This window comes from Callorhinchus milii, unplaced genomic scaffold (assembly GCF_018977255.1).
Source record: "Callorhinchus milii isolate IMCB2004 unplaced genomic scaffold, IMCB_Cmil_1.0 Scaffold26, whole genome shotgun sequence".
Taxonomy (NCBI): Eukaryota; Metazoa; Chordata; class Chondrichthyes; order Chimaeriformes; family Callorhinchidae; genus Callorhinchus; species Callorhinchus milii.
This window is the reverse complement of record NW_024704767.1, coordinates 6,752,509-6,775,114: the sequence shown is the minus strand read 5'-3', so window position 1 is coordinate 6,775,114 and position 22,606 is coordinate 6,752,509. Positions and strand designations below refer to the sequence as shown.

The window sequence follows — 22,606 nt, the reverse complement described above, 5'->3', positions numbered from 1 at the left end:
AGCTAAAGTTTTTTTAAGGTTCAGTGAATACATCAAATTCAAAACTGTCTAGATTTCTTTTGGAATAATGCAGACAGTGTAAATACAGTATATTCCAGACATTGCAGTGCTGTACAGTGTTTAACTTCAGTTTAAAAGAATGCAAGAATGTAATTTATTAAATACAAGGAAGGAAAAAGCAGTGTATTTTTGTAAGATTTAGTTGAAACCTGGATAGATTTAAGATGTTTCTGACAAATATGGAGATGAAGCAATTTTCAGGCTCTGATCCTGAATATCTGATGATTCCAGCAATAAGTGTTGATGCTTTTTAAACACGGTCTTTGTTCTGTACTTTTAAAACTGTCAAACTAGTGTTGAAGTTTAATAAAGAGCAAAGTGTCACTTTAATGTATTAGATTTGTTTATTCATTCATTTTCATGCCTGCATTACTGGTATTTTGTGCGACCTTGCCTACCCTTCTGGCAAAAGGAAATGTTCTTGTTTTAATTCATTTTTATGAGCTGAAGGTCATTCTTCCGATGGATGTATTCAATTTCTGGCCCTACCATTAACTTAATCCTGCCTTGTTCTAATCTAAAGTACAATAATTTATTTTAAGCACTCTGGGACACTACCCTGTGCAAGGGGTGCTATATAAATACAAGTTGTTATTGATGTTAACTAGAGTGACAGGCAAAGTATTTGAAATTGAACAAACATGCCATGTGCTAAGAGGACTACATTACTCACTGTTTGGCTCTGAGTCACAGTGTTTTCGCCCACAAATATATGGTAATTCACTTTGCAGCATATTCTGTGAAGCGCTTTGAGACGTCTAGAAGACGTAAAAAGCACTATATCAAATGCAAGTATTATTATTAGAAGTCACCTAACAAGTAATTTTGAAACTCATCTGTCATCTAAATGCAGAGTATATGCTGTTGTAACTTAGTTCTGTCAGGGTAGAAGTACAACAACTACTTGCATTTATATAGCACCGTCCATGCCGGGTTGGGTGGCATGCCAGTAGGGGAGCTAAAATAATAAAACCTATCATTTGATGAGGCACCTATAACACTGGAACATCTCAAAGCACTTTAAAAGGAATTTCACTTCAGAGTAGTGTCTAGGCAAAAACAAGCCAATTTGTGCACAGCATATCACCTAAACTAGCCATGAGGTGCAATTTTTCCAGGGGATTGTTGGCCACGATGACAGGAGAAATTCCCTTCTGCTATGGAATCCTAACATCCACCTGAATAGATAGAGGTGGGCTGGGGTTAATATCCTTTCAGAAGACAGCACGCTCCCAGCACTGGGCTGTCACACTTACTGTCCAGGATCCCAATCTACTTTCTCTTTATATGTCTTAACCCCTTTGTGATACCCACAGTCATTTCTTCCTGTTATTGTTGACATAGGAGCACAAAAGTGTCCCAAGAGGTGAGCACAAGCCACTTCCTGTTGACTTTCTTTCTGGTCGAGTCTGATTTGTGGGCAATTAAAGATCTTGTCTGAGTTTCAGATGAATACTGCCTTGGGATTGAGATCACCTTGTAATGCGTTTTACCACTTTCTTCGGGACTTTTAAACCCATTCCTTCCTTGCTCAATAATACAAAAAAATGTGTTTGTTCCAAACTTTTTTTTGTTCAGCAAACTTTTTTGTCTACATAATGTTAAGTCAGCTAAAGTTTTTTTAAGGTTCAGTGAATACATCAAATTCAAAACTGTCTAGATTTCTTTTGGAATAATGCAGACAGTGTAAATACAGTATATTCCAGACATTGCAGTGCTGTACAGTGTTTAACTTCAGTTTAAAAGAATGCAAGAATGTAATTTATTAAATACAAGGAAGGAAAAAGCAGTGTATTTTTGTAAGATTTAGTTGAAACCTGGATAGATTTAAGATGTTTCTGACAAATATGGAGATGAAGCAATTTTCAGGCTCTGATCCTGAATATCTGATGATTCCAGCAATAAGTGTTGATGCTTTTTAAACACGGTCTTTGTTCTGTACTTTTAAAACTGTCAAACTAGTGTTGAAGTTTAATAAAGAGCAAAGTGTCACTTTAATGTATTAGATTTGTTTATTCATTCATTTTCATGCCTGCATTACTGGTATTTTGTGCGACCTTGCCTACCCTTCTGGCAAAAGGAAATGTTCTTGTTTTAATTCATTTTTATGAGCTGAAGGTCATTCTTCCGATGGATGTATTCAATTTCTGGCCCTACCATTAACTTAATCCTGCCTTGTTCTAATCTAAAGTACAATAATTTATTTTAAGCACTCTGGGACACTACCCTGTGCAAGGGGTGCTATATAAATACAAGTTGTTATTGATGTTAACTAGAGTGACAGGCAAAGTATTTGAAATTGAACAAACATGCCATGTGCTAAGAGGACTACATTACTCACTGTTTGGCTCTGAGTCACAGTGTTTTCGCCCACAAATATATGGTAATTCACTTTGCAGCATATTCTGTGAAGCGCTTTGAGACGTCTAGAAGACGTAAAAAGCACTATATCAAATGCAAGTATTATTATTAGAAGTCACCTAACAAGTAATTTTGAAACTCATCTGTCATCTAAATGCAGAGTATATGCTGTTGTAACTTAGTTCTGTCAGGGTAGAAGTACAACAACTACTTGCATTTATATAGCACCGTCCATGCCGGGTTGGGTGGCATGCCAGTAGGGGAGCTAAAAATAATAAACCTATCATTTGATGAGGCACCTATAACACTGGAACATCTCAAAGCACTTTAAAGGAATTTCACTTCAGAGTAGTGTCTAGGCAAAAAACAAGCCAATTTGTGCACAGCATATCACCTAAACTAGCCATGAGGTGCAATTTTTCCAGGGGATTGTTGGCCACGATGACAGGAGAAATTCCCTTCTGCTATGGAATCCTAACATCCACCTGAATAGATAGAGGTGGGCTGGGGTTAATATCCTTTCAGAAGACAGCACGCTCCCAGCACTGGACTGTCACACTTACTGTCCAGGATCCCAGATGAAAGGCCAATTGGATGAAGAATGAGATAAAGCAGAAACTTATTCTCAACTTAAGTGCACCAACATAAACTGAATGGACTGAATTACCCAGTCTTATTCTTGCTCTGAACTTAAATTGTACGAATTGAGTTTACATTGTACACAAACCAACAACAATGTGCTGACATTATTGAGCAGTCTTTGCAGCAATAGCAAAATGTTGAAGAAAAACAAGGTAAATCAAAAAACAAGGTAAATCATCAGAGATTACATTTGTCCTTAATTCTATCAAGATTTATGAAACATTAGCCCTTATCAACAATAGTACAACCGTAGCAAGATTTTCCACAGTGATAAACAACACAGCCCAAACAAGTCCATCATTAACAAAATTTGATTTTATGACATTGATGTAGACTGAGTCAACATTACTCAGCCTGGAGTTTTGGGAACAAACAGAACCCCTATTCATAGCATATCAAAGATGCATAGATAACTTGACAAAGCATAAATTAATCTTTCTGCTTCAACTACCTGAAGAAGAAATGCATTCACATTGAGATTTTTTCAACATAGTCTCTGTCAAAGAAGCTTAAATTGCCACAAGTGAATTATGTCCAACTTTGCTCCACTTCAAATGATGATTTTAAGTCCCCCAGTCATGATTTAGCTTAGTCTTGACTGATTTTCCAACGCACTCTCTGTCTAGAATAGCAGAATGCTGCATTGTTGAAGGAAACAAGTTTTATATAAGATGTTAAACTGAGGTCCTGTCTGCCTTTTCAGGTGAATGCTAAACTATTCAAAAAGAGAAGTTTCTGGCTAATAATCCTTTGGTTAGTTAATCATTCACCTCTTCTCTGTTGTGAGACTGTACTGCGTGCTTGGTTTCCCATTGCTTTCAAGATGAGCAGAGCAATGGCTAGGATGGGCTATTCCTTCCTATTTCCATTCTTCACAAGGGGCAAGCTTACAGCTTTTCTTTGACACACCTCAACAGTGGTATGGCTGGAATCAGAAAGAATATAGGAGTAAACTCGTTCAGTTCGGGTCATTGTGACATAGAGATTATTCAGGCAGTGCAGAGGAGAGCAACGAGGATAATCCCCAGCATTAGAGGAATGAGCTAGGAGCAATGATTAGACAAGATGGGGCTCTTTAGTCTGAAGGAAGACAATACAGAAGGGGACCTCATAGAGATTTAAAATATGTAATTTTAAATGGGATTGAAAAAGTAAAACTGCAACAATACTTTAGGATGCACCAAGACAGTAGACCAAGAGGACATAAGGTTTAGAGTTGCAAAGGGAAATATCAGGACAGCGAACCAGGATATTTTTCTTTACTCAGAAGGTAATTAACATCTGGAACAGATTGCCAGAAATGGTGGTTGAGGCCAAGACACTGGATTCATTTAAATAGCAGCTTGATTCTGTGATGGGAAGATGGTAGAGTGGATATTCTGGAGCGACTGAGATCAGATGGGCGAAAGGGCTTTCTTCATCCAAAGCAATCTTGTGATTTTAATTCTGCAAACCATTTCATTCATACATTTATTCTTCAAATGTTTGTCTAATGACTTAATTAACAATGAATCATATAAAGAGAATGCAAGGGCAACTTGCATCAGAAACCACGTTAGCATGCCGCTAATTTGATTTCACAGTAAATAGAGGGGAAAAAAACAAAGCAATTACTGTGAGTTAATTAATTCGTTTTATTGGTAATTGAACTGAAAAGTCATGTGTAGCAATGTGCTTGCCTAAACCAAATACAGTGTCACACATCACAGGTGATAAAATAGAGCGAATGGCTTTCCCATTAATTTGAATAATACCATTAATCCTTGCATTTGATGCTTTAAAGAAACATTAACAAAGTTCTCACTCTTGGATATTCTAAGATAAATACTGAGTGCCAGGAGTAGAAACAACAAAAGCTTTGGTTCACATAGCAGGTCTGCGCTTCTGAAACAGAAAATCATTGAATTATTACACCACAGAAACAGGCTATTTGGTTCTTCAAGGCTGCCCTGGAGATTTCCTCCGCACAAGCCACTGTCTCTCTCTGTAGTCTTCATATTAACATTTATTCACTCAGTTTCTGGTAGGATGAGTTTTATATTTGCCATTTCATTTTCTTTTTGTGTTATGTAAGGGTCATTTCGTATCTTATCAACCCATATGTGGTTCTCAGCCTTTTAATAACAATGGTTGGGTAAATAGAACCCTTGAATGAACACTGAACAACATCTATTCCTGTGTTATTGTCTATCACGGGGAATTAAACATTCCAACTAATGAGATCATCTGCCTTCAATGACAGTAACTGGCAATTAAATAGTTCAGAGGTGTAGACATTTTTCTAGCTCTCTTTAAGTAAACAAATTACTGTATTGAGAGCACTTATTTCAGCTGCCTTATAGCTTATTTACACTTTAGAAAGGCAAGATTAATATGTCACTTAAATCATATCAATTATAATTGTAACAGTGCAGAGTGACCTTGCTCTCACTAGTAGAGGATTTGAGTTATGCACAGTTTGTGTCAAGCCCTTGCAATGCTCTAAAAATGACAAACCAATGAATAATTTGTGCATTATTGGTAAACAACACCAAAAATCCCCAAAACATTTCAGAAAACTAAACAAAACATAATTATTTCATAATTCAATTAGTTTCACTCCAGTACTTCAAAACAAAGATATGCAACAACACTAAAATAGTCAATCTCAGATAATGTTCACATCAACATTTGTAGATTTTTTTAATCTATATTATTCCACAGCTTAACATGGTTCAACAAATATTGTACATAAACATACACGTGTTCCAGTGTCCTAGTTCATCCATTAATGATGTGCTTTAGTACTTGTCCAATCAGCAGTTTTACTATTCCAGTTAAATATAAATGATCCTATATCCAGATGACTCATTCCTACTGATTTGGCCATTAAGCATGATACAGATTGTTCTCATAAGTTTTAAAGAATATTAGCATGCTCATCCCATATCATCTGGACTTGGGTATAGAGAGTACCATTTCCAAGTTTGCAGACGACACAAAGTTAGGTAGGGTAGTAAACAGTGAGAAGGATAATAGCCAACTGCAGGAATACATAGACAGAATGGTAAAATGGGCAGACACATGGCAGATGAATTTCAATGTGGAGAAATGCGAGGTAATGCATTTTGGTGGAAAGAATGAGGGGAGGCAATATAGGCTGGTAATACAATCTTAAGGGGGGGTAAAAGAACAGAGAGACCCGGGGGTTCAGGTAAATGAATCCTTGAAGGTGGCAGGACAGGTAGATAAAGCTGTAAAAAGAGCATATGCGATACTAGGCTTTATAAATAGGGGCATAGAGTACAAGAATCAGGAGGTGATGATTAACCGATATAAAACACTGGTTGGGCCTTAGTTAGAATACTGCACCCAGTTCTGGGCACCACACTATGGGAAGGCATTGGAAAGGGTGCAGAGATTTACGAGGATGGTACCAGGAATGAGGGACCTTGATTATGAGGAAAGGCTGGAGAGGTTAGGATTATTCTCATTGGAGCAGAGGTTACGAGGAGACCTAATAGAGGTCTTCAAAATCATGAGGGGATTTGATAGGTTAGAAAGGGAAAAACTGTTTCCACTGGTGGGTGTGTCGGTAACTCGAGGTCACAGATTCAAAATAGTTTCTAAAAGAAGCAGAGGGGAGGTGAGAAGACATTTTTTCACGCAACAAGTTGTTCGAATCTGGAACGCATTGCCTGAAAGGGTGGTCGAGGCCGATTAGATAACTACTTTTAAAAACGCGGTGGACGGGTATTTGAGGAGGACGAGTTTGCAGGGTTATGGGGAAAAGGCTGGGGAGTGGGATTGACATTACATTGCTCTATTCAGAGCCGACACAAACTCGATGGGCCGAATGGCCTCTTTTTTGTGCTGTACGATTCTATGATTCTATGAGTTGTATGTTCAGGGTTATATTGCTATGCTAATGGCTTTGCTATTTTTGTAAAAATTCTCCAACTCAGAATTTTCTTTTTATAACCCTAAAAGTAGTAGAAACTTTACACAATCATTCAGTTGCACAATAAGCTCAGATAAACATCGTTCTTAAAAATAGTAGAAGATCAGATTAAGAAATGGTTTTACCTTTGTTTTTCTCAGAACAATTTAGGACAGAGTGGTTCTTACAAACCCACATGGAATCTCCAAAGTAACCCATCTCGCATTTTATTTAAAATCTTCATAGAGGAATTTATAACACTTCTGACAATCTTCATTCTCAACTCCGCTTTGAAACACTCCCTCAATGCGGACTCTCAGAGGGATAAAACTCTCCTAAGAAGAAATGTGTTGCAATCTTTTCCAAAGCGACTTTTGCCATAAAGATTTGTAGAGTTGGCTTCAATTGCCCTTCAACTTAATTTCTCTTCCTCATTCTGTTGCCTTGGATTTTATAAAACTTTTATGAAATTGTCAAGTTACATTTACTTGATTAATTCACATAGCTTCTAACCTCTTCATGTTTACAGCACCCAATGCCAGTTTAATTCCTTGAATCATTGGGGATTGCAAACCATGATTTATTTATATTCACTCTCAAGTTCACAATCATAAAATATTTATTCAATGCATTTCAAAATTGCTGGGGTCCAGCTGTTAATTGACCAAAGACAACACATCATTTCGATACTTTAGGAATTTACTAGGATATTATTTATAATGCATGAACAAAACTATTAACCTCCAGCTCTTTGACCAAAATAATATGCAGATTAAAAACTACAATGTGGATTCCTGCCTTACCTTGCATTTTTGAGGGAAATTTACACCTAGATATCATTACCCTGGAACAAAATACCAACTGTTTCAGATTAACGATCTTTAAAAAAGTGTGGCAAGATACAAATACCATGGTTCACTTATTATCATTTATTTTAATCCTTTAATAATATAATAAACAGTTATCTTGAGCTGCATTTTGCAGAGTTTAACAGAATTTATTCTAGTACAAAGTAAAATGAATATTCAATACAATTTTCACATGGACTGGTAAAATATTGCTTTAGGTTACATAATTTACGATTAAATAAACAGCAAGTCACATTAAAATCCTTTAAATTATTTTCCAATTTACTTATCATTTTTTGGGGCCAAACCATGAACTAACAAATATGGATTCATATGGACTGATATAATAATGGTTATTTCTGCTTCCAAATAGTTTTAAACTAAGATATCTTCTTTAATGTCTATATGTAGCACTGAGTTCTTGTAATAGATCATAAAGTTTACTTGTTATTCACATGCTCCCAAGTATTTTTAATGATATGTAAATTATTTAATTATCATTAATTAATCAGTTTAATAACTAGTTTGTATAAGCAGCGCATTAACATAGAGATTGTGAGGGGATAAAAGGTTCCATTTGTGGCATTGAAGTTGTGATATTTGGAAAATCATAGAAATAGAAGAAATTAGTTGCTTTAAAAGTGTTTTCGGTCAATACTGATGAACCAAGACAGGGTTTTGTAGCAATCAATTTGAAGAAAGAATCAACACAACTGAATGTAGTCTTTTTATCTTTTGAGCTGCAATGGGGTTCAGTCCTTTGATCTCTTGTGATACAAGTGGATACAAGTTAACTGCAGAAAACTATCCATAAAGACAAAAGACCACTACATGCCTGAAAAAAAAGTCATGCACCACCTTTCTCTCACATCCTTTTATCGACTTTTTTTGCCAAATAGCTGTCAAATTCCCTCTTGATTGACACAATCAGTCCTACAATCTCCTTCGGTAATTCAATGTCACGATGTTCCTACTGTACTAAGGCACCAAAGTAGTACACACGGTACTCCAAGTGAGACCAGACCTATCATAGATCTCCCACCTTCCCTTTCTTTACCTTTCAGTCTTGTAGTTAATCCTCCTGCCTGACACTGTGTCGCTCAGGCACAGTCAAGTGTTGGGGCACAGTCAGGGAATTTTTGATTAGCAGCAAGTCCACGTCATACTTCATCTGAGTGGTGGATGATTATACTATGTGCCTCCACTGCAAAAAAAAATTCTATTTACCATCTCTCCAACCCCTGGTGAACACAAAGGTAGCAAAACACAGACGCACGCTGCAATTACTTGGAATGTTCATTTTAGTTACCTTGACAGTTATCGGCCTTTGGTCAGAACCTTACGACCCACTTGTCTGAACCCAAAGACATGAAAGTGGAACTGCAATGCCTGTGTGAGGGGTGGTATCCGGAGATAAATATTAAGTGGCTCAAATGACATGAGATGGAATTGTCAGGGACAAACGAGAAGCCAGTGCAGGGCCCAGCAAAACTTTTGAGAGTGCGCAGTAGTGTCATCGAGGAGCAGGACGCACAGAATAATTTCACATGCTCATACTCAAAAAGGTCCTGAGTTAGGAGAAACACTTTACTGTCCAGATATTGGGTCTGTTAAAAATAAAATCCCCTAATGTTTTAGACTGCAACTGGAGTACCGTGTTCAATATTGGTCCACTCACTTCAGGAAGGATGTTGCGGTGCATTAGTCTTATTCTTTTCTTTTGATTGGATTGCAAATAGCATTAAAAACACAATCATTTAAAGGGTTACTGAGCAGTGAATCATTGTTAAGATGCATGTGCACCAACCTGCCTCTGAGTGTGAGATCAAATATAATTTGGTTTGGGAAGTAAATTAAAATCTGTAGCACTGCCTGTTGTTAGGTGTTACCATAATTATTTTGTTTCTGTTACTTAGATATATTTCAATATTCTTAATTGAGAATAGTACTAAATGGGGCTGTGGGGGTGGGGATGGAGAGAAAAAAAGGGAAACATTATAGTAAGTTCAATTCAATTTTCCCTTTTCAGACATCTGTCTTAAAATAATTTAAACTGATTTCTACTCAGTGAAGATGTTCTTCAATTCCTTATTTTCTTGGTCAGCAGTTTTCTGAAGCTGCCTTGTCAGGTCTATTCACGGAGTAAAAGTTCTGTGGTTGACATATCCAAGAGGTCTGTTTTTTCCTTCTGTCATTATGTAGAGTTAAGATCAGCATTATTCCAGATCTCAGAAGATTGCAACATTAAAATCAAAGGATGCATTACTGACCAGGACTAATCTTTCTAAACAGGTCGGCGTCAACAATAATAACACATATATACAATTTTAAACTGCTGTGCGACAAAAACATGGAGCACAACAACAAATTACATTTATGTAGCAACTTTCATGTCGGGAGGATGTCCCAAGATCCTGGAGAGTTCTGGAGTTGCACCCGAGCTGGGGCTTGGGATCAGGAGAGGTGAAAGTAGGAGGGTGAACAAAGGCATGGTCAAAGATGAAGCTCTTGAGATGGGCCATTTGGAGGCAAAGGAAGGGGGCGAGGCGAAGGGACTGTGGGATGGAGTTCCAAAGGGTGGGGGCAGAAAGCCCCGACTGCCGATGGTGGGGCTGGTAAGGACTCGGAGCAGGCCAGGGACAGGAACAGGCAGGGATATGGAGCAGGCCAGATGACGCTGAGTGGAGGGAGCACCTTATATTTGAAAAAATGCAGAGAACTCTATAACATAGAGGTTGACTGGAGAAATCTTTTAAGTGTAAAAATTGTTCGAAAATCTGGTTTTGTCAGAGCTGTACTGTAAAATGGTAAAACAAAGGTTTTGAGTACCAGCATATTACATACTAAAATACTGGGTTAATTTAACTGACCAGCTGTAGGACATCATATGACACAATTAAATTGTAATTATGAATTTCAGTAAGTCTCTAAAAGATTCAGTTGCCCACCCTGTGTGCTAAACGCACAGCCCTATTAAATGAATGAGCTTCTTTTAATGAAGACAATTACATTCTTACTGTAATGTGCTAACCCCATAACGAACAAGTAGCAAAACACAGGTATCCACAGCAGAACCCTTTCTGTCTTGTTTGCAGCAACAGAATTTGATGACATACGCAGTTGTGCAATGAAGTTAAGATGCTGTAGCAGAAATTTCCACAAGTCATGAACAGAATCAGTATCAAAAGACTTGAACATTGTACTACATTCAGCATTTAAATATAATCAGACGCATGATTCCAGGAATAATAGCTGAGTTAGCTTATTATTTGCAGCAGAAAAACACTAGTAAGTTACAAAGGGTTTATGCCTATAAAAGGCATTGTAATCCTCAAAGAATGTAAGAGAGCTGATGGATAATGCTAAATGTTTCAAATTCATTTTCAAAGGGCAACTGATAAAGTCCATCACACAATAATTGGCTACAAAAACAGGAAATAAAAGGTAATTATTACAATTGGATTGTCTATTTTGTGTATTAATGCACTAATGTAAGAATAATATATTTGCAGAGCAATGCTAGATTACAGAATGACCTAAGGAGGTGAGAGATTTCTACAGAGATTTACGAACTAAACAGACAAATTGTACTCGATTACAGCAGTCCTTGTGCAAAATGCAAACTAATGTATCTGGGTGCTAGAAATAATGCAGGTTAATCGGCTGTTACTTATAAAAGGTACAAAAATGACAGCAACATTTAAGTTCTTCCATTCACGTTCAAATCAGTAGTGGCTGGTGTAATATATACGTGGAACTCTCAGTCCTGTTTGGATACTCTTAAGCATGGTGATTTCCTCATGTGTCAGACAGAGTATAACAGAAAATTGGTCTTTAGAAAATGGGACCAGTAACCTACATTGTAATTGTTTTTTCCAGTTTTGTATATTGTTTCATTTCAGAAACTTCAATGAGAAATAAGGTTAATTTGAACGCTTTAATGCAAAAAGTCTGAGACAGCCATATAATAAAAATCAGTTCTTTAGTGTTACGGCACTGGGGTATATTAAGCACATAGCTATCTATCAATATTATCAGTACATTAGCCAGATATGTTCATTGAAATGAAAAAAAGGATTTCTAACAGCATATTAAATAATTAGTAATAACAATAATTATATAACCTAGATTTTACAAACAGAGCAAAATGTACATATTTGTTCCAGTACAAAATCAACCATTTATATAAATTCAAAGGCTGCGATTTTGGCTTTGAGAAATAGTTTGGTCTTCAATCCTGATAAAGTTACATAATATATAAAAACACTTACCAAGATATTTGTAAAGAACTAACTGTCCAAAAAAAACATATTTTCCAAAATAAGTTAAACCTCCAGTGAAGTCATACATTTGCCTGAAAAACATTTGAAAACGAATTCACCGAAAAGGGAGCTTTACAACTATTAGTTTTAACCCTTTATCCCCAGAAACGTATAGAGATTTGAACAAATGCAATCTGGATGACATGAATCTCTACAGTTTTGAATCTTGTTCATGTCACATTAGCACAAAGCAGCCGCCACATCAATAGCACCAGCATGAAGCCATTAGGCCAACAAATCTGTCAAGACATTCATATTCCGGCTACACTAGCTATAGGCATACAGAATTATAAACAAAGAGTCATTCTGGATGTACAGAGTGTGCCCTGAGCTAAGTTTTAAATTACAGAACTTACTAAATACATCAATACATAATATGGGAGGGACGGGGGAGTGCAATACACATTGTATTGGACTCTGCAGTATTCCAGATTCTGCCCTCCATTATCAATGACAGTAGTACTGAAAGAATATCTTGGTTCCAAACATTATCTGGCTCTGTGGTTCGCCAAAAGAAAGTCTTTATCGCTGCAGGTTACACAAAGTTTGAGATTCCGAACTGAACCCCCAGCAGTAATAAACGCCCAGATGCCCATGACAAACAAAACAATATATGCCGGTATCAGGCTTCCTTCATACTGAGGATTCACAAATGTCTGTATGAAGAGGATAAGAAAAAAACATGTAGAATATTTAACAATGCACCATTGCACAATCCTGAAACAGTAACGATAATAATAATAATCCTTACATTTATATAGCACCTTATCTACGTCTTCGAGACGTCTCCAAGTGCTTCACAGAGCTTACTGTAAAGTGAATTAACCGTATATTTTGTAGGCAAAACATGGCAGCCAATTGCACACAGCAATGTCCCACAAACAGTTGTGGATTGAGTGACCAAATTATTAATTTTTTGTCAAAGGGATATTACCCCCTGAAAAAGCAATCCTCCACTTGACTAACAACTGGGTTCCTACTTACTGCTAAGTAAGCAGAGGTATGTGGAGTAAGGGAACTTGCCCAACATTACGGCTTGCCCGGGATTCGAACCCAGGTGCTCTCACTTCCAAGGCGAGTGCTCTAACCACTAAACTACAGGACTCAGTATGCAATGAACACAAGGAGGATTAATGAAATGTTCTCAATGTGTCTTTAGAAATCTTGCATAATGGATTAAAGTATTAAAGGAACACAGCTCATTTAGTCATTCATGCTTCCAATTTAACAAGGCATTTCATTAGATACACTAATTAAAAACAATAAAGATGAATATGAGAAAAGCAAAAGGAACCCCTAAACAAAAATAATTTGTATATAATAATCCTTGCATTTGATATAGCGCTTTCACGTCTTTTAGACGTCTCAAACCACTTCACAGAATAGACTGTAAAGTGAATTGACTGTATATTTGTGGGCGAAATGCGGCAGCCAATTGCGCACAGCAGTGTCCCACAAACAGTCGTGGATTGAAGTGACCGATTTATTATTGTTTTTTTCTTGAGGGATAATTAAACCTAAAATTTCCAAATATTTTATTTTAAAATTTGTGCTATTTAGTGTTTTCTTAAATCCATTTTTTGTTTGTACAATATAGAGTTTTAGCAGAAGACTTTGTCATTGTATTCTAATACATTACTATACGACTTACCACGCTGGACACTAATAGATGACTCAAGACGACTGCTGCCACCGCCCACCATTTCCTCTTCTCACAAGCATCAAAGAAAATGATTCCCCAGAACATGTGCAGCAGAATGATGGCCAGAGTCATAAATGCTAGAACAAAAGTGGTTAATATAGTTATTTTTTCATTGGAAATCTAGGTATTTTTAAAATGATACAAACAAATGAAGCACCAGTATCTTTGGTTTGATAGTTGGGTAACCATACAGTAACTCACCATCCCAGGAGATGGTTTATATCTGTTCTGTTGATTCCTTTTCTCAGCTACACAAAAGCAACACTCCCTAAAATCCAGGCTATGTTCTCAGCCACCCACCAATAGACTGGTTGGTTCATCTAGGTTCTGCTCACTCTATCCAATCACTGAGGAAATACCATGCATTGATTTTCAATTGGAGCCTCCGAGGCTACATATTTCTGAATTCACACAAACCTGTTTGGTGGAGGGTCTAGGCTGATTGATAGTATTATAGAATACTACAGCACAGAAGAAGGCAATTTGGCCCATCATACCTGTGCTGGCTCTTTTGAAGAGACATGCTTCAGCTGAGAAGAACTGTGTGAATATAGCAGCAGTGGAATCGAGACTGAGAACCTAGGATAGGGTTTTCTACAAATGTTTCTGCACTCTCTCTTGCAGATTTAAGAAAAATAAAGGCTATGCTAGTAAAAAATTGGCCAAGTGGTTACCATAACCTCCCATCAATGCAGCCAACACTAGGAACAAACAGGAAACCGGAGAATGAGTCAGTTTCTTTCCATTCGGCACCGCACATTCCGACTGAAATGCAACGTCTTTTTTGGGGGGCAAATCTGCCTTATGTAAGCGGATCTGGAGTTTTGCAGGAATTAATTTAAATTGCTCACAAACTGCATTTGAAAGGCATTTATGGTTTGATACTGCCCTCTGCAGTTCAATGTATGTTAACAAATTACAGCAGTCAATTGGTGTCCGTTCGGTCAGCACATTGTTCCCTTGCTTGGACTAAAACATTCCAGGTTCAAGCCCTCAATCACGAATTGAGCTTTCAGCTTTCAGGCTGTCCCTACAGTGCCATAAAGAGGGGAGTACTGTATTCTGATTACACCAAGGCCTGTTATGGTGGATGTCAAAGATCATATGAAACAATTTGAAAAGGGAATTTCTCCCAGTGTCCTGCCAGCCTAACAATCTTCCAGATAAATTGGTCAGTGTCCCAGAAACGGCAGAAGGTGAGGGCACTTCAGAGTAGACTGACTGCCTGTAAAACACTACAGGTCAGAATGTGAAAGCAGAACTCGTTTGTAACCTAAATTTAACTCTCTATCTCCGTTTTAGAGCATACTAAAACACCGTCAAAGAAAAGCAGCTGTTCACGTACCTGAAACAAGAAAGTAATATGGCGATTCCCCGTGAATGCCAACAATGCCTGGACCCAAAGAGTCAGCGAGGATATTTATTACTGAGAAGGCTCCACTCATAATGCCGAAGCCCAAGCCTGAAACTGTAGCAATTAACAGACACACATTTAAAATGCAGAGCAATCCTATTACATTACAAGTCACTTAACATCAGATTTTAAAAGAAAAATCTGCTCAGGCACACATTCCTCATGTACTCTTTTAAGTGTCTGGCTAAAGAGGATGTATTATATTGCTTTGTAAGTGGGTGGGTGATTGTAAATAATCATTGATGCATTGGAAGTGCCTTCTTCAGAAGAAGCCACAGCTTGCACAAAGATCTTGAAACTAAACTCATGTTTCTCAGCATTTTATTCATCTGGTTACTGTTTTCTGGTCTCCATTTAGTTAATTCACCTGAGTTGCCATAATAATTTTCCTAAGAATTATGAGTCTTATGGCTGCAATGAGCATTTCAATGTAATCAAACACCTGACTTGTAAAATATTTGATTCTTGCTCATCTACAAATCCAAGAATATCGAGACCAGTTTAAGTTCTGCATTCACGTATTAAAATAACAAATATCTCCAGTTTTCATACTGGGGGAAATTTCAACCAGAGGCCTACTACAGAACCTCCCCACATGGGAAACAGAAACAGAAAGTTACTTTGCACACCTCCTTGAAGCTGGCTACACAGCAATATAAGTTTTGGAATATATTGCCTTCCCTTCTCTACCTCTAAGACAGGGACTAGAGCGTGAAACACAGGTACCTAAAGGGAGTTAAATAAATCATTTTAACATGGCACAGGCACAAAGGGAAGTGGCTTGATATAATAGTGATCGTGAGCTCAAGAGGTCTTCGATCCTGGAATCAACCTCTTTGAATATTGAACTTAAAGGCTGCTTTGATGACCACCCACTAAACTATGTGCAACAGCACAGGCCTTCGGTGGGACAATCCTTTAGGACAACCACTTTCTATCTTGGTTGGTTTTGCGCTCTGAGATATTAGTATCATTTACTTAAACAACAGCGATAGTAGAGGCAAACGGAACACTATACCACCTGAGTGATACAGTTTACCCATATTTTCAGCAGGATAATTGTCATGAGAATCCATATGACTTAAGAGAGCATAGAGTGACGAGAGGATTATAAAATACTGGTGAGAGACAGGCCCAGCAATCAACAAACCTTTAGCACGTATGTATTTCACAACCAAGAACAATGCATGTGAAATAACACTCAAATCATATATTCTCAAGCACATCAAAGTATAAAGCTTGAATATGAATTGCACAAATTTAGAATTAGAATGACGCAAAGTTCCAAATGTACAGAGTATTCTGTAAATTGTAGTGACTGTGCATTTTGTAAGCAAATTCAATACTCAATAAATTAACAATACTTAAATGCAAGCCCTTTGACGCACACAGCATTAAACGTTTGACAGTACGCTACTTTTTAGTAGGTATTTGCTTCTTGCTTCTTGCAAGGGAGACTGAATCATTCAACCTTACCATAAGCTAGCTGTCTGATGGAAATGGGCACCACCTCTTCTCGGCTTATTGCCAATAAACCTTCATTGGCCTTTCTGAAAGGTTCAGGCACAGAGAATTCAAGTAAACAAAAGACATCTATACTGTAATAAATCTATAAATATTATAACTCTGGACCCAAATAATACAGATTTAAATAATACAAACATAAATTCAGAGTATCAATGTGGGACATACAGATTATCCTTATAAAAAGCTCTGAATAAATTTGATATAGAGCATGCTTAACAAAACAATTTTGGCTTTATTTATAAGTCTACTTATGTAATATGTTGTGCTACTTGAAAGAAAAAATCCTTTGAAATCGTAAACTAACAGTCTAATAAACAAAAGTTCTGTTGTTGCAATTGGATTCCTTCTAACAATAAAACCTATCATGCATATAAAAGAGACCACGGCTTTTCATAGGTACGATTGTAAGCAGCAACCAGAGACAGGCTGCTGCTGGCTAAAGTGATTGGCCACAATAGAGCTCTTCAGACAAAAGCTCTTTGAATGCATTATAAATCAGGGTTTCCTCCAGACTTTAAAGACCATAATCATAGAATTATACAGCACAGAAGGAGGCCATTCGGTCCAGCTTGTCTGTGCCGGCTCTTTGAAAAGATCCTACAATTAAATCGGTCAATTTGTTTTCAGTCATAATTTTATGAAAACCGGTCATCTATTGAATGTTGAATGTTATACTGACCCCCCCCCCAACCCCAAAGGAACCTCAGAGTATTGTACTTGTCACAAACATGATTTTTAAATTGCACCTCGCTGGAGTAATCCTTCTGCATTTTCCACCATTTCAGAGATCTGAGCATTGATGGGATCTCTGAGGCTTTTCAGTATCGACTACTACTCCAGCATCCACTACATAATAGATTATACTAGATATCTCTCAAATCACTGATGGGGATTTTCAGTAACCGCAGTTACTGAACTGTGTGGGTATTTTATGCATGAGTAAAATACAGGGAAGTCCCCCACATGAAACAGTGTACATATTATCTAATAATTAGGTTTAGATCTTGGGAAATAGCCAGTTAGATCTCAGTTGGGATGGTATTTTCCCTGCAATACAGAAATGAGGGGAAAGAGGAAATAAACAGGATTTCCCTCTTCTGATCTCTATCCTGTGACCTCTGATCAATATTCATGTGTGACTGTCAGTTGAGGATTGGATTGGGCTTTGTTGTGATAGACTAAAATGGCAAGGATCTCAAGGATAGGCTCACACATAAGTGTGGTTACTTGGGCGAGATATTAAAGGACTTGTGGGCACCTTTAGAACATGTGATTCTTGTTCACTTGTTTGAATAATTTAAATAATTATTTGGGGAGAACAAGATTGCAAGGCTATGGGAGAGGATTGATTTGGATAGCTCTTTTCAAAGAGCAGGCACGGATACGATGGGCTGAATAGCCTCCTTCTGTGCTGTATAATTCTATGAAATGCCATTTTCATAAGGAGGGATGGAGGGGACAGAGGAAAGCTTTAGCAGATTGTCCAGAGTTGACTAATAATAACTCAAAACCCACAGTTATGGTGAAATCTAGCACAATGGTACTCTACAACACAACTTTCTCGTCTAGAATTCTGTGAATCCCCCCACTGGAACATGCAAAACATGTACAAAGAATGGAAAAGAACCTTACATTTGATTTCACTAATCTGAAAATCTGTTAATAGTTAACTCAAAACAATTACTCAGGTTAAAAAAAACCAAGTGGGCTAACATTTTCTTACTTCAATAGCTTGTAGTAAGCAAAGCGAAAGATTTCTTGAAGAAGTACTGATAAAATGACTCCAAAAATGAGAAGGCCTTTCTGCAGGGAAGCATTTTTCTTGTTACTCATCTGAACAGCAATGAACCACACAAAGGATGACAGCAACAACGATACCAGCCAGAAGAAAGCCCTAGAAAACAAAAAAAAAACAGACGTCTTGAAAAGTTACAACCAGTCCCGCAGCCCACTAATATCGAGGCAAAGTAACTTTTTCTAACTCGTCCTCCCTTCTGTCTGCACACGGGCACATCGCTATATGAATAAATAAGTTTAAACGTGGTGGAGTGGAGTTTCCAATAACGTGGACTTATCGACAAATGATTTGGGCCGGAGAGCTGATCTCTTTTACATCAATCGATGGACACTGTCGCTACAGTATCTGCAACAGGCGACCAGTAGGTCAGTAACCTACAGTGTAACAAGCTGGTACAGTGTCAGTGTTATACGCAGCCTGTTGGTGCATTGTCAGTCTTATAGGCTGTAGGTGCAGTGTCAGTGTTATAGGCTGTAGGTACAGGCGGTGACACGGGTTGTAGGTACAGGCGGTGACACAGACTGTGGGTACAGTGGCGGTGACACAGACTGTGGGTACAGTGGCGGTGACACAGACTGTGGGGGTACAGTGTCGGGGACACAGACTGTAGGGGTACAGTGGCGGTGACACAGACTGTGGGTACAGTGGCGGTGACACAGACTGTGGGGGTACAGTGTCGGGGACACAGACTGTGGGGGTACAGTGTCGGGGACACAGACTGTGGGGGTACAGTGGCGGGGACACAGACTGTGGGGGTACAGTGGCGGGGACACAGACTGTGGGGGTACAGTGGCGGGGACACAGACTGTGGGGGTACAGTGGCGGGGACACAGACTGTGGGGGTACAGTGTCGGGGACACAGACTGTGGGGGTACAGTGGCGCGGACACAGACTGTGGGGGTACAGTGGCGGGACACAGACTGTGGGGTACAGTGGCGGGGACACAGACTGTGGGGGTACAGTGGCGGGGACACAGACTGTGGGGGTACAGTGGCGGGGACACAGACTGTGGGGGTACAGTGGCGGGGACACAGACTGTGGGGGTACAGTGGCGGGGACACAGACTGTGGGGGTACAGTGGCGGGGACACAGACTGTGGGGGTACAGTGGCGGGGACACAGACTGTGGGGGTACAGTGGCGGGGACACAGACTGTGGGGGTACAGTGGCGGGGACACAGACTGTGGGGGTACAGTGGCGGGGACACAGACTGTGGGGGTACAGTGGCGGGGACACAGACTGTGGGGTACAGTGCGGGGACACAGACTGTGGGGGTACAGTGGCGGGGACACAGACTGTGGGGGTACAGTGGCGGGGACACAGACTGTGGGGGTACAGTGGCGGGGACACAGACTGTGGGGGTACAGTGGCGGGGACACAGACTGTGGGGGTACAGTGGCGGGGACACAGACTGTGGGGGTACAGTGGCGGGGACACAGACTGTGGGGGTACAGTGGCGGGGACACAGACTGTGGGGGTACAGTGGCGGGACACAGACTGTGGGGGTACAGTGGCGGTGACACAGACTGTGGGGGTACAGTGGCGGTGACACAGACTGTGGGGGTACAGTGGCGGTGACACAGACTGTGGGGGTACAGTGTCGGGGACACAGACTGTGGGGGTACAGTGTCGGGGACACAGACTGTGGGGGTACAGTGGCGGGGACACAGACTGTGGGGGTACAGTGTCGGGGACACAGACTGTGGGGGTACAGTGGCGGTGACACAGACTGTGGGGGTACAGTGGCGGGGACACAGACTGTGGGGGTACAGTGGCGGGACACAGACTGTGGGGGTACAGTGGGGGACACAGACTGGGGGGTACAGTGGGGGGACACAGACTGTGGGGGTACAGTGGCGGGGACACAGACTGTGGGGGTACAGTGGCGGGGACACAGACTGTGGGGGTACAGTGGCGGGGACACAGACTGTGGGGGTACAGTGGCGGGGACACAGACTGTGGGGGTACAGTGGCGGGGACACAGACTGTGGGGGTACAGTGGCGGTGACACAGACTGTGGGGGTACAGTGTGCGGGGACACAGACTGTGGGGGTACAGTGGCGGGGACACAGACTGTGGGGGTACAGTGGCGGTGACACAGACTGTGGGGGTACAGTGGCGGGGACACAGACTGTGGGGGTACAGTGGCGGTGACACAGACTGTGGGGGTACAGTGGCGGGAACAGACTGTGGGGGTACAGTGGCGGGGACACAGACTGTGGGGGTACAGTGGCGGTGACACAGACTGTGGGGGTACAGTGGCGGGGACACAGACTGTGGGGGTACAGTGGCGGTGACACAGACTGTGGGGGTACAGTGGCGGTGACACAGACTGTGGGGGTACAGTGGCGGGACACAGACTGTGGGGGTACAGTGTCGGGGACACAGACTGTGGGGGTACAGTGGCGGGGACACAGACTGTGGGGTACAGTGGGGGACACAGACTGTGGGGGTACAGTGTCGGGGACACAGACTGTGGGGGTACAGTGGCGGGGACACAGACTGTGGGGGTACAGTGCGGGGACACAGACTGTGGGGGTACAGTGGCGGGGACACAGACTGTGGGGGTACAGTGGGGGACACAGACTGTGGGGGTACAGTGTCGGGGACACAGACTGTGGGGGTACAGTGTCGGGGACACAGACTGTGGGGGTACAGTGGCGGGGACACAGACTGTGGGGGTACAGTGGCGGGGACACAGACTGTGGGGGTACAGTGGCGGGGACACAGACTGTGGGGGTACAGTGGCGGGGACACAGACTGTGGGGGTACAGTGGCGGGGACACAGACTGTGGGGGTACAGTGGCGGTGACACAGACTGTGGGGGTACAGTGGCGGGGACACAGACTGTGGGGGTACAGTGGCGGGGACACGGGGCCGTGGTCTCACCCCGCGATCAGGAAGATGACCCTCAGCGGTTCGCGGGCGATTGTGAAGAGGAAAAGGGAAAACACGGGCCCGAAAGCGATGAAGGTGCAGCCGAAGAACACGGCAGCCGTCATCCTCCTGTCGCTGCAGCCGCCTCCCGCCCGGGGGCCCGCGGTCAGACACAGCCTCCGTCAGCCCAGCGGCCGCTCCCTCCCGCGCGCTCTGCCTCTCTCCCGCCGCGCGGGTCCTCACTCCTCCCACAGCGCCGCCCAGCGGCCGCTCCCTCCCGCGCTCTCTGCCTCTCTCCCGCCGCGCGGGTCCTCACTCCTCCCACAGCGCCCCCCGGCGGTCCGCTCCGGCCTCGCAGCGCCACCTACCGACCGGCACAAAGCACCTCCTGCTCCCACTGTGGTGTGTGACGTTTGAGTCGGGGCCACTGCTCTCTGCCCCCCCCCACACACCCCCCACACCCCCCCCCCCCATCCCGTGAGCAATAAGGTAACATTCACCCAAACCGGTTGGTGGCATCTCTGGCGAACCATTGCTGAGCGGTGGCAATGATCAATGATGTAACCGTTGCATTTGATACCGCGCCTTACGATGTCGTTGGGACGTCTCGAAGCGCTCCGCGGGATATGTTGTGAAGTGAACGGGCTACACATATATTTTTAGGCGAAACGCGGCAGCCAGTCGCGCACGGCGGGGTCCCACGCACTGCGGTGGATTGAGCCACCAAATTCGGGGAAGGGATTATTGCTCTGGGAAAAGCGATCCACCAATCGACTAACAACCAATTTCCTGCTACTTACGTAAACAGAGACACGTGGACGAAGGTTTCGCCACAACAGGGAAGCGAACGCGGGTCTTCTCGCTTGCAAGGCTCGCGCTCTCATCGCTAGGCTACAGAACTGGTAACCTGTACCATGAATTCCAAGTGACTTGGGCTTGAAACCACAACTGGTTGGCCCAATAACGTTTCCCTCTCTGCAAGTCTCTCTGGAATCATGGCCTGGGATATATGAACTTGTGTACAGAAACCCAAGGTACCTTCTTCCACCAGTTGTTATCCCAAATCCTTGATTTTCCTCATCAACTATTTGACGAACATCTGCCTTCAGCATGATGGAAAGATGTTTGCTATGTGCC

At 41.4% G+C, this 22,606-nt stretch overlaps 1 protein-coding gene across 1 annotated transcript; it reads right to left on the bottom strand.

The window, feature by feature from the left end:
• Positions 1–11,753: 11,753 nt before the first annotated feature.
• Positions 11,754–21,694, bottom strand: aph1b (APH1B gamma secretase subunit). The gene is made up of 6 exons (XM_007907754.2): positions 21,482–21,694; positions 18,519–18,689; positions 16,745–16,818; positions 15,200–15,322; positions 13,804–13,931; positions 11,754–12,808 (listed from the first exon to the last, which is right to left on the bottom strand). Exons 1-6 carry the CDS (start codon positions 21,592–21,594, stop codon positions 12,641–12,643), a joined length of 777 nt encoding a protein of 258 aa, XP_007905945.1. The 5' UTR covers positions 21,595–21,694; the 3' UTR covers positions 11,754–12,640.
• Positions 21,695–22,606: the final 912 nt, after the last annotated feature.